Raw genomic sequence first — 19,159 nt, 5'->3', positions numbered from 1 at the left:
TGATAACAAGACTATATCCACACAAAACATCTATAAGTTATTGTAGGAGTCTAATTTAAGAAAAAATTATAAAGCAAAGGGAAACAAACAAACAAAAAAATCATTCCCACAAAAGAACGTGTGATAGTTTCTACCTAATTATAAGTTTATAATAATGCTGCGTCACAGGCTGTCATTGACCAACACGGACCAATCCCTACCAAAGCAAACATTGCCAGAAAGAGGTACCCGAAACTTAGACCCCAAATGAACTGAGGAAGCATTCATATGAACCTGCAACAGCCACATGTAAAGGCATGCGAGTTGCATCCATCTTTAGGCAACCACAGCTACTAAGACTCCGTGGTCGGCCGAAACTTTTAGTATCAGCAAGGTCGATAACTACGACATGGTTAAAAGTCAAAATCCCCATGGTTGAAGGACTTAAATAAAATGGGAGTGTCAACTCTTACCAATCAGGACATTATCAAAGAAAAAATGGTAAGACAGTAGATTGCAACCAGCATGAACTGATATCCACCATCTGTGAAGCAAAATCAGCACCACAGCAAGCACATCTCAGCAAACAGCAAAATTCACCTTTCCCGACCACAACTATATAAGGACAATACATGATCCAGATGCAAAATCAGCACCACAGCAAGCACATCTCAGCAAACAGCAAAATTCACCTTTCCCGAACACAACTATATAAGGACAATACATGATCCACAATGAGAAATTCCATTAACAGAAGAAATAATAATCAAATTTGCAGATTAAAAAAAAATTATAATAAGATGGAATGAAAGAAAGCAACATTTAAAAAAAAAAAGGGCAAAATGATATAAAGTCAACCAAAAATAGGGAAGGACCCACATGCAGGGATTCTCAAACAACGTAATAAAAACTATTCTGGAACTCTTGAAATGGTACAAACCTATAGAAATTAATACATGAACTGCGATCAAACACGAGTCAAGAAATGCATTGAATCCAACAAGGTAATGTTCAACCTCCCAAAAGGTCCATGGCGAAGAAATCTAGCATTCAAGGTGTTGATCAAAGCATGCCTAACTTAACATGTCCGCTCCAAGATTAACACAGATACAGAGAATGCATTGAGCCAAAGAAATCTCCATCACATCATATGCTGCCCCTTCATTCCTATAAAACATAAAACATAAAACATCTCAGTTCAAATCAAAAATGCCCATGGCCTAAAAGGAAAAAAGGCCAAAAATGCAGTGCAGTGACTCACGTCAGCATCAGATCTACGTGGAGATGGGCTTCGAGAATCAACAGGTCGACCATGAGATGGAACAGTTTTCGGCACAGGAGAGCCTTCTTTATGATTGCGTGCATCAGGACTTTCACCCCTAGAAGATGTCCTATGTGGAGACGGGCTCCTCCTAGGATTCGGACTGCGCCGAGCAGGGGAGGCACTTCGATAAATTCACATTTGCCATCAGATAACATGTCATGAATATACAATTTCTTACAAAAAATCAATAATATATAAGTGACTGAATACCTATCATAGGACCGGCTCCGACTCCGTCGTTCATCTTCATATCTGCCTCTCCCACGATCTTTGTGATGATCCGGACTTGCACTAGGGCTCCTGCTCCGGCGACGATTATCTTTTTCCCTCCCACGGTACCTGTCCCGAGCGGATCGCTCCCTGCTTCTACTACGACTTCTCCTTCTGTAATCCTTGTCCCTATGTTCATCCCGATGCCTGAAAATGTCATCAATGAGTCACTTCAACTGAATTGCAGTGCTTATATATGATAAACAAATCTGTTAAATTTCACATGTACAAAGTAATAAGTGCGTAATCAACTATATAAGTGTCAAATTCAGTTTGATGAAGATTCAGGGGTATAAGATGCCAGCACAATAACAAAAGCAGCATAAGAGAGAGTGCAGAAACATACTCTACCTAAAAAAATCATCTGGTACCCAAAAATGAAAAGGAAAAAAAGAGCATACTTCACTTTGTCCTTTTATAAGAATATTTGAAATGTTTGGAAGCTACAGATGCAAACAAAAATAGAGAGTTGCACACGCAACAGAAGTGAGAAAAAACTTAAGGTTCTAGAAACATGAAACGAGCTAAAACACAGCTGAAAAAGATATAAGAACCTGATATGGGCATCTTATTTATAACTGACTAAAGTAACAGTAATACATCAATCAAAGAATACCAAACAGCGAAAGTATTATTTTGAGAAAAGGATTCAAACCCAGGGTGAACGTGGTGGTGTTAGCACAGCCATTGAAAAAAATAAATAGCTAACATACAGGCATAAATTATTTTCAAGCCTATGTTTGCAGGACGCATGCTTCATCCTTCAAGCACATAAGTCACGTTGGAACATTTAATGAGAAAATTAAGGTAACCAGACACTTTTATGTGACTGGAAAAGCTTTAGAAAAAGAAAAACTCAACAGTAGGACATATATCCTATTACTGGCATCTGACACCAACACAGACATGGATTCTAACCTGCCACCACTATTTCTATTCATCAAATATTTGTTCAATACCCCCCTCCCAGAAAATAGATATCACCACCATCATATTCTTAGTCCGCAAGCAAAAGGGTTCTGAGACACTTCCCGTCAATACTACTTCCCGCGGATGCAAACAATCATCCAGAAATCACATCCATCGGGTAAACCCAGAGAATCTCAGAGTACCCGATTACCTGTGAGGACTATGTACACAGATTTAGAGTGCACTTCATAAATATCAACAAAAAAAAAAAATAAAAGAAGTTTCTAAGTTCTAGATCACACAGAATATCAAAAAAGCAAAGTTGATAAACTGGCGCTACACACAAATTGAAGAGAAGCAAATTCTGGACATATTTCAGTAGTCCAAAGAAAAAATCCTAGCAGCTGTGCATTGGACTACCCCCAGCCCCCCTTCCCATCAAAAACCAAAAAAGAAAAAAGAAAAACAGACACATAACATGCCTTGCATTAGTAGTTATACTCATATATGCGCGCGCACACACACACATTTGACTTTCATTAGTAATTGTATTAATATACATTACAATAATATTTACATATATATGGATGTATAGATGTGTCACATGCCTGTGGTTGTCATCTGTTCAGAAATGTAAGGAGATGAGGGTGTTCTGTTTTGAATTTCCTAAACAGAGTGAGCCCCGGCCGGATTTATAGATAGGATTATGATCAAGTTAAATAAAAGATTAGTGATGAGTTTTATTAGTACGAGTAGTTTTTATCTAATTTAGTAGGAATTTAAGTAGGAATCTATTATGAACATATTGAACATGCCTTTAAATTCTGAGTTGCTGCTATTCACAAACTAAGGAAAATTGATATCATTTCAGTTAGTGTCCTAGCTGGTAGGAGGTAGGCTTCTTCGAAGCAACCATGTTCCTTCATTTTTTTATGTTTTGGTATGTATACATACGCATGCGTATATGTAGACATACACACAGATATATACATACATATAGTGTGTGTGTGTGTTTATGTTTTGGTATGTACACATATGCATGCATATATGAAGACATACACACACGGATATATGCATACATATATACGTGTGTGTGTGTGTGTGTGTAAGCATGTATTAGCGCTCAAGATTTTCAGAAGTGGTCATGTGCATAAAATCAGACTAGATTCAATAAAATTGCAATCTCCTCATGTCTCTGATTTTTCATTTGCTACCAAATTACATTCTAAGTTCCATAGAAGTAACAGTGGTAGTCAAGAGGGAGAGTTGCCACCCAAATGAGTAGCACTTTTTGAGAGAATGATTCTCACCTAGGACGAGGGCTACGACTTCTAGACCTGCCTTTTGTCTTCGAAGTTGACTCTGATATCTTCCCTTTGTGACTGACAACGAAACCAACATAATTTGATCAGACGACAACAAACAAGAAAACCAACATAATTTGATCAAAGGGACAACAAAACCAACATAATTTGATCAAACGGCAACAAACAAGAAAACCAACATAATTTGATCAAACGGCAACAAACAAGAAAAACAACATAATTTGATCGGACGGCAACAAATAAGACAAACATGCTATTTGAAACTAAAAGAAAAACTATAAACATGTTAGTTGCAATCAAAAAATGTTAAGACTTTGTTTCCCAAATCCAAAAGGAAAAGAAACAGAACACTAGAACAGTTAGACGCACAAAGAGTTAGCGGCTTACATTCGCTCGGCATTTGGGCCATACTTGGCGAACTGAACCATAATCTCTCTGCCGTCGACAATTTTTCCTTAAGAACAAGTAAAATAAACAAATAAATGAATAAGAAGAGCTTCTAATACGCTTGTAGATTATTGAATTCGAGAAAGCAAAGCCAACCGTCTAGCTTTTCCACCGCCTTCTGTGCCTCGTCAGCATACTTATACCGAACAAAAGCGAAACCTCGTGATTCTCCGGTCCTATAACCAATCAGAAAACACCAAATTAAAAACAGAAACTACAAGCGTGTGCGGGCGAGAGAAAGAGAGAAAGAGAGAAAGAGGGACCTTCGGTCTCTAGGGATAAAGACGTCGACGACCTTGCCGTACTTGTCGAAGAGAGGGAAGAGATCATCTGCGGTGGTTCCTAGAAAAAAGACCAAAAGCAAGCATTAGGGATTGGGAGACGAAGGGGGAGGGGAAGATTGAAACTTGACGAGGACGAAAGGGGTTAAATACGGAAAGTGATGTTGAGGACGAGAAGGGAGTAGGTGTCTCTGATGTCTGGAGGGCCGGATCTCCCAAAGTGCGACATCTCGCTGCTGCAGCCTGCAAGTGAGAGAGAGAGGAGAAGTGGCGGACTACGCTAGGGTTTCGAATTTGAGATGCGAAATTTGCAGCGGCAGCAGCAATTCTTGCAAATATAAAGATACACCCCCGGGTTCTTTTTCTTTTCTTTATTTTACAAACAAAACGCATTACTGGTGTATGGACGAATATGCCCTTATTTGTATTACCGGCCTCCGTTGATATACGGAAGAATAATGACATCTTCTTCTTTTTCTATTTATGACTTTTCCGCCAAAGAGTCTTCCACCATTTTGGTGAATTTTTTTTTTTTTTTTAATTTATTTTGGTCTCTATTCAACTGAAATTTTCTACAGAGGGTAGCCGATGGTTGTTTGGGTCTTCGATTTTAAAAAAAAATTGTAAATATTGAGAGAATTTATTTTTTAAAATTATATTTAGATAGTTTAACAAATCCGAGACATAATTAAAAAAAAAAAAAGTTGGATAAAATTTGAGTAGATTTTAAATTCTAGAAAACAATTTTTGAAAAAAAATAAAATCACCCAAACATGCCACATTTTTACGCAAATCAAAACAAAATAATGTTTGAGTTTTGTTCAAGTTCAGCCAAATAATTAATCCAAAACAAGCGTCTTCCTAAGCACCAGCTTCCTTAAAACTCAATTATTTTCTTAAATGTATAAAAAATTCTTAAAAAAACCCTTGAAACATATTTTTTTTATTATTTCCAAACTAAGTGTATTCTCAGTAACTTCTTTTTAACTTTCTTTAAACTTATGAGCAAAATTACTTTTTGATTCTCTATCCAAATACACTTCACAATAACTTCATTTATTCTTTTCTATACCAATTAAATATTATTTATTTACAAAATACAAGTTCCCTACCTACCCTCACATTTTTTACAAAATTTCCACAGAATCCCAATGAAAGGCAAAGAGAAGAAAGATAAATATTTTGTGTTAGAATAATGTATATGAAAGCTCTTTATACATTGGTCCAATGGGTAGCACTATAGCTTACCCAATGTTTAGGAAACAATAAATACTAAGAGTACCAAATATTTTATTAAGAGAGTGTTATCAAAATGACGTGGAGATTATTCATTAAAAATGATCAAAACAATGAATAAAGAAAAATGCTACAGGTACCAATGAATAATCTTCACATAATTTTGATACCCAAAAATTTGGTTGGTTTTTGTGGTTTTTTTTAGATTTTCCTAATATTTAAGGAAGATAAGCAACTTTAGGGTAACTATTGTGAATACTCTAAATGAACATCAATTGAACCAAAAGTTATACCATAAATCTAAGGAAGCAAAAGTGGTTCCTTTAATATTATTTTAATATAAAAAAGCTATGTTTCCTTTATTAGTTATTTGAAACAATATTTAAATGGTACATGGAAATGATAAGGGAAACTATTGTGGAGTTTATTTGAATAGAAAAACATAAACTAATTGGGTTCCCTACATTTAAGAAAAATCTAAAAGAAGCCGATGCTAGTGCCTCTAAGCTAATATCGTTTAAAGTGGTCGAACAGCCATAGATGGAGTCGAGGGTGGTGCGACCACCCTCGACTCATTTGGGGTGGCTTGGGCCACTCCCGATGGGCTTCGGGGGTGGCTACGGCCATCCTCAAACATTGTCAAGAGTGGTCAGCCACCACTAGTTTTCATTCTTTTCTTTTTTTTCTAACTTGAGTTTTTTTTTTTAAAAAAAAAAGAAAAAGAAATAAATAATGTAGGAATTTTTTAGTAATTTTGATTCGATTTCAATTATAGTATATGTTGTCATCAAACTAAAAGGTAAGAATAACTATTTCATTCCACTCTCTTTTTTCTTTTTTTTATTTACTCACTTTCATTCTAAGTAATAACTATTATCTTTTCTAATGGAATAATCATTCTACAAACCAAACGAGACTTATATATAATACTTAGAAAAAAGACAACTAAAAACTATTGAGTTTGAGTAATATCTTGAGAGAGTTCACTTTGGTTTTTCGACTCTCTTTTATCCTTAGCTTTAATTAATTTGTTTTTCTTTTTTCTACTTATAAAATAAAATAAAAAAAAATTATCTTACCCATTAAAAAAAAAAAAAAAAAAAACACTCTTGCAGATAGGAAAAAGACAATTTGGAAATTATTGGGTTTTGAATATATTTTGAGAGAGATCACTTTGGTATTCACGTGCAAATCAAAGGAATTAAAGTGAGATTTTTTTATTTTTTTTTTCACAACAAACACTATTTATCATACATGTTAGTTGGCGTTAAGAGTCATATGCTATTAGCATTGTCAAAATTAAAGCCGGTGAATGGCCGCTCAAAGACCATAAGGGCGGTGGTTCAATTGTCCAATAAATTTTCGTGAAGTGGTTTGGTACATAACACGACACAGGTTCGAATCTCTCAAATAGGAATTCTCATGTCCGATTAATATAAATTACTTTTTGGTTTCTATTGATGCTCTGGTTTTCACTGTCTAGACTGTCCTACAGGGTATATGTTACAATAATCACGTCTACGTATAATTGTTACAGTTAATCTCCCCCACTTGCGGGCGTTTGAACGCCACGTACAAAGAGCTTCAAATGTCATTCAAACACTAGCCCAATGCACTCCGAATCAACCCCTCAGAAGGCATCCAGTTGGGTTTTATTGTTTGGTAATTTTGAGTATTTAGAATTCCTTTATAATTCATTGCAGCAGCCAGGCAATAGACAATTTGGAGATTAATGGGTTTAAATAATATATATATATATAACAAAATAAAATCTTAAGCATAAAATAGTTTATCTTACTTTGTTTATAATGCGCATGAGATGTATTATTCCTACGTCATATTATCCTACATCAATCTTATACTAAGACACATTGGGTGTGAGATTTACATATATGAAACCCACATGCATAGATCTCACACCATATATGTCTTAATATAGGATTGATGATGTATGGTAATAGAACTTAGAGTGCATTTGAGTTTGCGATTTCGTAGATAATAAATGTAATTTTAAATTAAATCGCAGAATATAAATCGTTTGGGAACTGTATTTTTAAAAATTGCGATTTGAAAACGCAGAAAATCTACTTTTTTAAATTGCAGGTAAGATGGTGTTTTTTTAAAAACGCAAAATTTTAAAGGCTAAACTGTAATTTTGCCAAACGCTTAATTACGTTTTTAAAAATTATTTTTTTCAAATCGCATATTTTAAAATTGTTATTTTAAATCAAACTTTTTGAAAATATAAATACAAACCTTACAAAAATCATAAAAAGTGATGTATATGGGATGCCAGCTTCGTTGTGTATAAAAAGTGACATTCATTTGTCCATTTCTCGCGTTCTCGTTTTTCCTTCTCTCGCACAACAGACGCGGAAAAAAATCAAGAACAGAGAAAAAAGAATATAAAAATGTCGACCATCACGGTACCTGAGACGATCCCCTCTGTGCCCGAAGACTGCGAGCAACTCCGGAAAGCTTTCGCAGGTCTGCTATCCGATCGGTGTTAATTCTCCGCAACGATCCCATTCCGAAAACTTGTGTGCCTAAGTTACAGATGTTCTTTGCTTCTACGTTGGATTTGTAAAAAGATCGCGATCCGTTGCTTTTTTAAAAAAAAAGATGACGTTGATCATCTGAAAATGATTTGCTAAATAGGAGCTATATTATTTTGGATAGTGTGCTCAGTGTGGTACTATTAAAATGGTGTTTGGATCTGTGTATTGAATATTCATATAATATGCATTAAGGGACTTGATCTAGATGTAGGTTGATCTTCTTTCGCGATATCTTTTCGCGTGCGCGGAAGAAGAATCTTGCCGCTTCTAAAAATAAAATAAGATCGTTTTGTCTGCACCTTTGATGTGTTTTTTCAATGATAATGATGATATGTTGGTGCGTTTGCTTCCATGTTTGAATACTTGGATGAAGCTGATCTTGATCAACATCGTTTGCAGGATGGGGAACAAACGAAGGGTTGGTTATCTCCATCTTGGGACATAGAAATTCTGCTCAAAGAAAGTTGATTCGGCAAACTTATGCCGAAACTTATGGAGAAGATCTCCTCAAGGCATTGAACAAAGAACTTACAAATGACTTTGAGGTCAGTTTTGGATTGCATTTTCTTTTAGGTTTACTTGAGAATGTTGATCACCCATTTTCTAGACTGGCATGAGGAATCTACCAAGAACTGGCACAACGTAGGATATCGTATATCTCATCCTCAATTGAAATTGAAATTAAAATTTTGTACAGAATCAGAACATGTTATTCTAGCTAAAGTCAATCTTTGGATGATTTATTTGTATTTCCGATCTCTTCCCATCAGAGAGTGGTAGTGCTCTGGACACTTGATTCTGCTGAACGTGATGCATTTTTGGCCAATGAAGCAACAAAGAGGTGGACTTCAAGCAATCAGGTTCTTGTGGAAATAGCCTGCACGAGATCTTCACATGATCTACTTCTGGCAAGGCAGGCTTATCATGCTCGGTATAAGAGATCTCTTGAAGAGGATGTTGCATACCACACAACTGGGGACTTCTGCAAGGTGCAGCTTCTAGACTATTAACACTTTTGGGTTTAGAAGGAAATTTTACGTACTAATTAAAATTATCAGGCTTTCTTTTGTATTTCTTGTGCCCAGGTGTTAGATTTCTACTGAAATTGATGTCTTCTTTCTTCACTCAGAAAACGGTTTTCTCATATTTATGCATTACTCTTACTTCTCCAAGAAGACTCTTTGAAAACTTTTGAAGAAAAGCTGAAATGCGCATACTTTCTAGTTTCTTCCAGTCAGAAACCATGTCTTAGGATAGGTGTAGTGACATGATGAAGGTATTGGAGTCGGGCTAAATTGCATGAGTAACAATTATAGAGGATAATGTCAAGATTTTTAGATAAATGACAATAATTCCTCGGCTTTCCGGAATTGAACTTTACATCCGTGCCTTCAAAAGTGTAAAGGGATTTTGTGAACAAGAACATGTTGGTTCTTCTGAAACCACTTGCAAGTTCCTAAACTTTATGGGTGAAAACTACGGTGTCATGTATAATGGACTACGACAGTAGAACAGAGTAGCCTCAACGAAGGCAATGATTGTATTAAAAGAAATGATGATTGAATATGCATGAAGTCACTTCTGTTATGAGCTTCTTAATATGAAATTTGGATTTTGTGGGCATTTTCTTTTATCAAAAAGTCCATTTAAGATTATCTAAGTCCTTTTTCAGTTAAATAAAAAATAATACTGACTTAATTTTTTTGTTCCTCCCAGCTTTTGGTACCTCTTGTAAGCTCATACCGATATGAGGGAGATGAGGTGAACATGACTCTGGCTAAGTCAGAGGCTAAAATACTCCACGAGAAGATTTCAGAAAAGGCTTACAATCATGAGGATCTTATCTGGATTTTGGCTACAAGGAGCAAAGCGCAGATCAATGCCACTCTGAATCACTATAAAAATGAATTCGGAAATGACATCAACAAGGTATGGAATTGAGCTCTTTATGACTTCAAAAGATATCCTGGGCAGTTATTTTTGTTCTCATTTTTACCTCACATCTTGCTGTTAATTGAGTTATATAGCATGACACTTTGGCTCGGAATGGTTTGGGTTTCTCATGGGAATTCAGGGGCTCTTTGAGTTTGAATCAAAACAGAGTGATGTCATTTTCTTGGGAGTTGGTGAAGAAAATTTATGTGGTGACATATTTTAGACTTTGTGCAACTTATATTATCCATGGTCTCTAAGGGTGGTAATTTCAGCTTCAAGAAAGGCTATACATTCCCCACCCCCGACACCCCCCGCCCCCCCCCTCTCTCTCTCTCCCCCTCCCTCCCTCCCTCCCTCTCTCTCTGTGGGTAGGATTTATTGGAAAGGACACTCTTATATGCAGGATCTGAAGACTGACCCTAAGGATGAGTTTCTTGCAATACTGAGGGCCACAGTTAAGTGCTTGAATCGTCCTGAGAAGTATTTTGAGAAGGTTCTTCGTCTGGCAATTAACAAGGGAGGAACAGATGAAGGAGCACTCACTAGGGTTGTCACTACAAGGGCCGAGGTTGACATGAAGTTTATAAAGGATGAATACCACCGAAGAAGCAGTGTCCCTCTGGATCGGGCCATTGTCAAGGACACTAATGGAGATTATGAAGACATGCTTTTGGCACTGATAGGGCATGGGGATGCTTGAGCTGTTAGTCTCCATATTACGGGGATATAACCAAATAATGCTATTTAGTAGACTGTTATATGACTGGCATACAACTGAGATGATGTACCTTTAAAAATCAAAATCTAAGGGTTGAATTTCACTGCCACATCAGCAAGTTGTATGTCAATTGTACAAGTCTATTAAATAGAATTACTCGTATATCTACTATGTGGTTTTAATAGTTCTGTCATTCTAATTTGCTGTATTTGAGGTGGTCTTAATCCTGTCATATGGTTGCCTGAGTCTGAGAACTTTTATCTGTTATCACCTAAAATAAGACATGGTACAAGCTGCTTCGAATAAACATTTTATAAGATTATCTCAATCCTTTTATCTCTTTATGTGGTTTGTTTAAACTGAAGCAGGTCCTGTATTTGAATGCTATTCTTTCGTAAGTCAACAAAAGGAGAAAAGGGGGGTAAAGGCAAGCGATTCCAGTTTTTGAGATCATTTTAAAGGAAAATCCTTTTGAAATTCCCAAGGTTGAATAATGAATATGGGGAATCTCCTGTCTTAAAAACTCAAAAACCACCTCTGCATTCATCGCACTACAAGATTCAGCTGTCTCTAAAATCAATTCGAAATGAAGGAAATTTTCTTCTTCCTCTTGCTTTTCCTCCGTGCTTAGATGGGAGGTAGAAAAATTAGGCTCTTAGCCTCATTGGGGGCAATGGTAGCGTAATATTTCTGCTGATTTTTGTGCCATATAAAAATGGGTTTCCATCATCGACAAGTTGTGCTTTCCTAGGCCCCCTGTCATTAGTAAAAACAGGCAGAAAACTTATGAAATTCTACGAATCCTTTTTTATACCATTTGAGTTAGTATATCTGAGATCGGGATCCCTGTAATATCCTAGGTATTGCAAGCCTACAATACCCAAATCTTAACCGTTCGTTTGTAATGAACAACTATAGATGTGCCACATCATCAATGCCTAAAAAAAATAAGAAACAAAAATTTAAAAATAGAGAGGTGGCCAGCCACCCTCATCAACTCTTTAGGAGCTAGTTAGACCACCCTTAAGCCTATTTAAGATGGTTGACAACTCTTAGTTGGTTTGGAGGTGATCAATCACCATAAAAACTGGTTTAGGGGTAGCCGACCACCCACCATAAACTATTTTTTGAGTGGTCGACCACCCTCAAACAAGTTTGGGGATAGTTCGACCTCCTCCAAAACAGTTGATAGAAGTGGCTGCCCGTCCCATCGGTAATTTTGGGGTCCAAGCTAATTTTTTAGGTGGTAGGCCGCTCCAAACTTGCTAATGAGTGTGTTTGATCTGCTCAAACCAACCGCTAAAGGGTGGCAAACTACTCCAAATATATTTGAAAGTCATTCGACCACCTCCGAATAGTTAATATGGGTCACAGATCACCTCTTCTTTTCACTTTTTCACATTTTCTTTCTTTCTTTCTCTTCCTTTTTTTTTTTTTTTTTTTTTTTTTTTTTTTTTTTTTTTTGTTTTTCTTTCCTGATATGTATACGTGCTAAGCGTCCATTTCCTTCCTCATTACCCCAAAGTACTTTTTGTCTTATATTCCTTTACAAGATTTACACAACACATTCACATGGGTCTCAACTCATATGAGTGTGTTGGGTAAAAATTGTATAAATATCATTTCTCTATTAAAAATGGCTTTCTTGTTGATCACTTTGTAGCAACTTCGACCTTTACGTTCTTTTATTTAAGAAAAAAATACATCGACTATTTTGTTATTCCATTTAGTTAATGGTTAATCAAATGCATTGGAAATGTGGCTACTAGCCTACTACCTTAATAGTAAGATCATAAATGGATATGTAAGGCTCATTATTTGCACTTCTTACTCTTTATATTTGATTTTAAGGGAGCAAAGAGTAATGATATTTAGTAGGAGAAATGCTAGAACTCCTTCTAGTATCATTCTGGGGTCTTTCTATGTTGACATGACATCCTGTTTTTAATAAGAAAAAATTACAGCTTGATTTCTCTCTCATGTTTTTATTAAAAAATATATGGTGTCATATCAGCATAGAAGAGCCACAAAAGGACCATAGAAGGAGCTCTAGCATTCATCATTTAGTAGACTGTTATATAATTGGAATGATGTTGCAGTGAAAATCAGTTATTAGTTTTTTTTTTTACAAGTGCTGATCTAAAAGTTGATTTTCGCTGCTACATCATCCCACCAATTATACAACAGTCTACTAAATAACATTACTCTAAAATAAAACTTGGCTATTCTTCTGTTAGTGTGAAATATCACACATCACAAATTACTAAATTTAGATCAAGAAGACAACAAAAATATAGGCACATCTGCATCATGAGCAAACTGGAAGAAAAACATGACTTCTACTGTTCTACACTTCTCAGACTCATGGAAGTCATCCAAAGAGCCTGCATTAATGCGAATTTCTCACCTAGAGATGAGCAAAAGATTCTGAAATACAATTAACATACAAGTGCCTAAGATAGAAAAGTGTTCTTAAATGTTGGTGGACATCTTGGTAAATCTTCAGAGAACAACAACAAGCTTACAACAGGGTAATACACATATTAGTCCTTCATGAGTTTCCTTGAGAAAATCCTCTTGCAATATGGGCTGGTGCGTAAGACATTGTGACGCCGCACTTCTTCAACCAGTGAAGCATGAAGAGGGCCCTGAAGCAAACCAAAAGTAAGGACGTGAGGGAAGAGAGACGTTATCCAGCATTAAAAAAAAAAAAATACGATTGAAGCTTAGAAGCATTTTTGAGAAGGAATCATGGTTCTTATACCTTGGTAACTGCTAAAGCAGATTGAATGACATAGTTTCCAAAAGGGTCTTGCAGTAACTGATCAAAGTGAGGCACAGAGAGCAATTCACGGATGATTCTTGACCTGCTCTCTTCCAAATGCCTAAGGCATTTTTCAACCACATGACTGCTAAACTTCTGCATCGAAAGCAGAACGTAGTTCCCCTTAAACTGAGACATCAATCTCGCACTCGCAGATGGGAACTTTAGCTCTATAATATACTGAACAACATAGTTTCTGAATCACAAAAAGAGCAACATATTGGGTCAGAATCAATCTATGCCTTTTCTGGGACTACAGTGTTTCACAGATAAAAGCATAGAATTTTACGTGTATCAACCAATAAATTCCAATACAGATTCTGATATCAATAAAAAGCTCCTTTTGAATGTCGTATAATTATAGATAGGGTCTGGCACATGTATAAATAAATAGAGCAGTCTAATGGCTGTTCTTCAATCACATTATGTCCATAATTGTATAAATGATGTGGATGAAGGAGAAACTAGACAGCGCAACAATTTAAATAAGTGCAATGTTGTAAGCAAATTTGGAGATATGGGACCATTCATCAAGTTGATTTTGTATATACAAAAAGATCTTGTGCGCCACAACCATGCCCATGAGATAGATTGGTTTAGTTGGAAACTCAAGAATTCATCAATGCTATGGTAGGGTAGAAAGAAAAAACGGAGAATGAGCAATAGTCTAGTTCATGAAAAACTTCTTAAGCAAGCCTTTAATCAACAAAATTAGGATGTCTAAACTAAATGTGGCATTACAAATGCAACCAGCTTGTTGTGTATTTTCAAACCTGATACTCTCACATAGTCTTACCAATGTCACATATCCAATGACCATGTCCAAGAGAAAAGGTGGTAAGTAAAGATCCCATTATCTTGGGTGAGAGAAGGAAAATGGGACATTGAGAGCAAGAGCAACAAAAGATGCATGCCAATTATATGTTGCCAACATCCAAATATTTGAGATAATGCACTAGGATTGATTTACAGCCATAACTACACAATAATACTTTTTAAGTACTAACCTTTAGTGACAAATATGTACAGTATCTCCAGAGCTGTGACATTACACAAATGGCAACAACCCCACACACACACCAAAAAAAGCATCCCTTTCAAGAATTTTTAGTATATTGCAGAAACCAAGCCAGTTAGGACTGGATGTTTAACAGAAATAAATCCACCAAGGAAGACATGATATTCAGGTAGTAATAAGCACACAAAAACGAACCTACTTCTTTGGGATTAAGGCTTACTTGAGCAGAATTACAATGAAAAGAGGTCAAAAAGTAACAACTTCTCCATAACAAGGATACTATGTGATATTTTATTTTTGCTTCAGAGTGGAAGGCACAGCCACACAAGTGAGCAGAGACACCACCATTAAGCACTAAGAGTTTAACATATTGGCAATAGTGTTTTTATGTCAGAGATATATAGCCAGTCAGTGCAGTACCCTACTTACGTAGCATAGAAGGAACATGAGCGGATCAAAGTTGTGTCAATGTAATAAAATACATCATAGATCATAGAAATGCTAACAATTGTGTCACTGTGAAATCTCCATTAAGATGGTCTACAATGCAATAGAATTGGCAGCATAAAAATTGCATGACAGATATAACAATAGCTCCATAATTTTTAACCCCTGCTTACACTTATATCTCGAGGTGAATTAAAGAAAATTTTGGTGACTGAAACTTTTTACTCATCAAAAGGCAGTAAGAATCCATATGTCAAAGTTTACTCATATGTTTATCATTCTAAAATAGGAGCTTTATGGTCAGCAAACAAAGTAACACGATTCCAGTGTTTGTAATTACCCAAATGGGTCTTGAGCGAGGAGAAGCCCATTTCTAGCAATTTCAGCAACCAACTTATCTCGATGTTCCCCTATTGAACGTGCAATGCAGCGTTGCAATACACAACATCCATGCCTATGAGTTGCAATGTCCAGACAGTACTTTGCAGCAGCAACTAAAATAAACTGCAAAGATCAACAAGGAACAAGTCTAGAATCTGTTTCAACAAAAGAAAAAAATAGCAGATCCTATATAAACCATATACAGAGTATTAAAGCATAGAGATAAAGCATAGTATTGCCTTTCAGGAAAAGTATATCTCTAAGAAAATTTCCATAATTCAAGACGAGAAAAAAATGTTACTGATGCATCTATCTTTGGCGAGCATATGTGCTGTGGTGGATTATTATAACCCAGCCCTTCAAATGGATTGGCATTCCATGGTTGTCTTCAGGTTAAGCTTTTTAATAATCAATCCATGTTTATACATCAGAGGCGTTGTACCAGGAAATTTAAATGCCCCATGTCTACTTTTCTATAGTATCTAACCCAACATCTAGAATCTGGCTATCAAGAAAAGTTGGAACATCACCAAAGTGGGATACCTAATATTATGAATTATGTCCATTTTTTCTCTTCTTTTGCTATGATCGATATTTTTTAATTGCGCAATCGTAGTTTAGGATTCATGAACTCAAGCGAATGTGAATACGAATGGAGCCTTCATTCAAGGAGAAGCCAAAAGGGCCAGTAAGTCCCAGTAAAATCGGTTCTAGAATGCTGAGATACCTTCTAGCATGTTCACAAGATTAAGAACCAATAGCAACAGGGCTTTCAAAATTCAAACATCAAGAAATTGCAAAAAGGCATGAACATCAGCATCAGAAAGTAACCAAGAAAATGTTTGAAAAGTGAAAGAACACTGAATCAAGCAAAAGACTAACTAAAAGAGTGTTATAAATTGATAAATTTTCGACAATGAGCCATGACAATCAAAACAATCATTCCTAACATTGGATTTCACCATTTCGGAGGGTACTATACACGATCAGAGTCCAGAGATCAGCACCCAGGATACAAAAGTTCAATGAATGGAAATTTTCTAGTACTTTCATAGATCACCACATTTATGTCGAACCACCTCAAGCACCATCCCTTTGATTTGGAAGAATATGAAGGCAAATTTGGTTCTCTATGAAAGAAAACGTTAACCAATGATGTGGATTGTACAGGTTTCAAGTTGCCAGCCCCAGATAACTTGAATGAAACACTGGTGATATGTGTAGACTTATTAGTTGGTTGACCTATCATAAGCATGGATACTAAAAAAAAAAATGGTTACAGAGCATATGGCCTTCCTCTTGTCTTATACAATAAATACGTATAAAGCAGAATGGTGAAAAGGACACATATAACTTGAGCCAAGAAACTGCTGTTAAGCTTTGTTGAGTTGAGGTTGGCATCATTAATTGCATTTGCATTTGCATTTCTATAAGATTCAAACAACAAGCTTATAAGAGAACATGTCGTATTTAAGGATACTCAAGCACCAAAATGCAGTCTACAAGAAATGAATTACAATCATGAACTACAAGGAATAAATAATATCTTTTTGCATGACAATAAGATTTGCACAGGAGAACATTCCACCTAGGAAAAATTATATAAAATATAAGAGAGAAAAAACTCAAGAACATAAAAATGCACAAAATGAAGTAAAGAGAATTCATGAAAACATTCGATATTAAGAATCACATTGGATAGTCCAGATTAAAGGAAAAGCAACAAAAAGAAAAATCTATACCGTACTATCTTCATTGCTAAGGCATTGCAAGGAACGCTGTATCACATGATAGCCATTCACATCTTTAATAAGTTCAAGAAAACCACGTTCAAGTGCTGACTTAACTAGCAAGATCTGTTTTCGAGTTTTGACAGTCTCGATCAACTTCTGTACAACACGCGTGCTGATACCAAAGTAGCAATTCATTCAGAAACAAGAAAAGATGCAAAGAAAATCAAAACTCTACCAAGATAACAGCAATGATAAGTGACATGTGAGGGATTTACCCATGTGTGTTTAGAGAAATTCTGACGAGTTGTCCTGGTTTGTTGGTCAACATTAGCACAATCTGAATTCTCTGTTCTTCACTGCACACATCCAACAACTTCTGAACAAGGTAATTGCCAAATGTGTCCGTCGCAAGTTCAACAACGTGACTGATAATTTCATTAAATATGATTTCCACGTCTTGACATGTTCCCTCATCAAACACCTTTTGCAATAAGCGACAACCATATTGATCCTTTGCTATGAAGTATATATGGCCCTGAACCTCAGCCAAAGAAGTAAAAGCTTGTGGCAACAACATTGAACAATCACTACTCAGACTCGGACCATTTTCACAAATACTTCCAAAGCTAAAGCATTCATCCTGTTCAGAGCTTTTCCTTCGTTGATTTTGTTCTGCAATTTCATTGCGGTAATTCTTCTTATGACCCCATGAAGCGTTGGATTTCTTATCCATGGCATAATTCAAACTGTTCCCCTGCATGATGAAATCATCCTCGCAATAAAAAGGCTCAACATCAGTTGCACCTTTCCTAGACATAACAGATTGAGGAAGCATGCTGTTTGGGATTGCTCTAGCCCTTTCATTTATCATTAGACGACCACATAAGGGATTGTCCACATTTAAAGCCAACTTGGGATGGTGTATCAACTGGGGGGAACTCAATGGTTCCCTTAGACCCCTGACTCCTTTAGAATCCATTTCACCCCACGGTGAGCAAAGAGAAGTATCATTAAGGTAAGGCCTAATTGTAGCTGGGTTCTGCAGTTGAACCCCTCTATAGTAACAGCCACTTCCACGTTCATTTCTTTCCTCCAATAAAAAGTTCATGTGGTTTTGGCTGCAACTGGGGTCAGAGTACAAAGCATTAGACTGATTACGATCGAGATAAGACCTCATTGAATCATTCCCTCTATATCCACCCCGCAAACCAAGCAATGCCAAACTCTTATCATCGTTGAAACTCGCCGGAGCTCCATGATGAGAGGATTGAAAACCTTCAAAACCAGAAGCACCATTGCTAAAACCTTCATGTTCACCACTCCACGGGATATTCCCTCCAAAATAACCATCACCAAAGCCAAACCCATCAGGGTCCACCTCAAATCCCCTCATCTTAGTACCATCCCTCTGTTCATCACCGATATGCATTCTGTGAAAAGTCTCAGACAAACCCATGTCATCCACCAGCCTCCCATTGATGTTCGGGTAATGGGTGCTGGGTGTTTGACGCTTAACCTCCTCATATGGAATTGGAAATAGCCAACCATCCTCAGAGGAACCAAACCCATTAGAGAAAGAACTCGAAGGATAGGACTCTGGTTGCAGAGAAACTCTGCCAATAGGAGAACCATTCAAGAGCTGATGGTGATGGTGATGGTGACGATGAGAAAGATTAAGATACGAAGCATTTGGATTGGGGATCTCAGTCGACGACATTTCAAACTCTCCATTCCTCTTCATGTTCTCTGTACCCCTCCTATCTTTCTCAGCCAT

General features: G+C 36.5%; 3 protein-coding genes across 4 annotated transcripts; 1 reads left to right on the top strand and 2 right to left on the bottom strand.

Moving 5' to 3' along the window:
* Nucleotides 1-4,816, bottom strand: LOC133871277 (serine/arginine-rich splicing factor SC35-like). 2 transcript variants are annotated; one of them, XM_062308683.1, is made up of 9 exons: nt 4,689-4,816; nt 4,518-4,596; nt 4,351-4,430; nt 4,195-4,261; nt 3,793-3,864; nt 1,514-1,720; nt 1,241-1,424; nt 920-1,146; nt 1-686 (listed from the first exon to the last, which is right to left on the bottom strand). In XM_062308683.1, the coding sequence occupies exons 1-8, from the start codon at nt 4,762-4,764 to the stop codon at nt 1,141-1,143; spliced, it is 771 nt and encodes a 256-aa protein (XP_062164667.1). In that variant the 5' UTR covers nt 4,765-4,816; the 3' UTR covers nt 1-686; nt 920-1,140. The 2 variants fall into 2 exon arrangements, with proteins under 2 accessions (XP_062164667.1, XP_062164668.1); XM_062308684.1 differs by lacking the exon at nt 3,793-3,864.
* A 3,283-nt stretch (nt 4,817-8,099) lies between these two features.
* Nucleotides 8,100-11,310, top strand: LOC133871902 (annexin Gh1-like). Its single transcript, XM_062309362.1, has 5 exons — nt 8,100-8,258; nt 8,729-8,874; nt 9,100-9,318; nt 10,046-10,258; nt 10,668-11,310. Exons 1-5 carry the CDS (start codon nt 8,183-8,185, stop codon nt 10,962-10,964), a joined length of 951 nt encoding a protein of 316 aa, XP_062165346.1. The 5' UTR covers nt 8,100-8,182; the 3' UTR covers nt 10,965-11,310.
* Nucleotides 11,311-13,297: 1,987 nt separating this feature from the next.
* Nucleotides 13,298-19,159, bottom strand: LOC133871631 (putative pumilio homolog 7, chloroplastic). Its single transcript, XM_062309060.1, has 5 exons — nt 17,661-19,159; nt 17,395-17,557; nt 15,612-15,775; nt 13,747-14,002; nt 13,298-13,630 (listed from the first exon to the last, which is right to left on the bottom strand). The coding sequence occupies exons 1-5, from the start codon at nt 19,157-19,159 to the stop codon at nt 13,526-13,528; spliced, it is 2,187 nt and encodes a 728-aa protein (XP_062165044.1). The 3' UTR covers nt 13,298-13,525.

The sequence above is a fragment of the Alnus glutinosa genome, chromosome 6, assembly GCF_958979055.1.
Source record: "Alnus glutinosa chromosome 6, dhAlnGlut1.1, whole genome shotgun sequence".
Taxonomy (NCBI): Eukaryota; Viridiplantae; Streptophyta; class Magnoliopsida; order Fagales; family Betulaceae; genus Alnus; species Alnus glutinosa.
Note: the sequence above shows the minus strand (reverse complement) of the source record. Positions and strands in the feature narration are given on the sequence as shown.

Excerpts from the sequence above, each read along its gene's own strand:
- LOC133871277 (XM_062308683.1), bottom strand. The coding sequence starts at position 4,764 with ATGTCGCACTTTGGGAGATCCGGCCCTCCAGACATCAGAGACACCTAC. Across the intron at positions 4,431-4,517 it reads TTTATCCCTAGAGACCGAAG|GACCGGAGAATCACGAGGTT; the intron begins GTCCCTCTTTCT and ends GATTGGTTATAG. Across the intron at positions 3,865-4,194 it reads GGCCCAAATGCCGAGCGAAT|TCACAAAGGGAAGATATCAG; the intron begins GTAAGCCGCTAA and ends TTTCGTTGTCAG.
- LOC133871902 (XM_062309362.1), top strand. The coding sequence starts at position 8,183 with ATGTCGACCATCACGGTACCTGAGACGATCCCCTCTGTGCCCGAAGAC. Across the intron at positions 9,319-10,045 it reads CAACTGGGGACTTCTGCAAG|CTTTTGGTACCTCTTGTAAG; the intron begins GTGCAGCTTCTA and ends TGTTCCTCCCAG. Across the intron at positions 10,259-10,667 it reads TCGGAAATGACATCAACAAG|GATCTGAAGACTGACCCTAA; the intron begins GTATGGAATTGA and ends TCTTATATGCAG.
- LOC133871631 (XM_062309060.1), bottom strand. The coding sequence starts at position 19,159 with ATGGCTGAGAAAGATAGGAGGGGTACAGAGAACATGAAGAGGAATGGA. Across the intron at positions 14,003-15,611 it reads CTCGCTCAAGACCCATTTGG|AAACTATGTTGTTCAGTATA; the intron begins GTAATTACAAAC and ends TTTGTGATTCAG. Across the intron at positions 13,631-13,746 it reads CTGCTTTAGCAGTTACCAAG|GGCCCTCTTCATGCTTCACT; the intron begins GTATAAGAACCA and ends GGTTTGCTTCAG.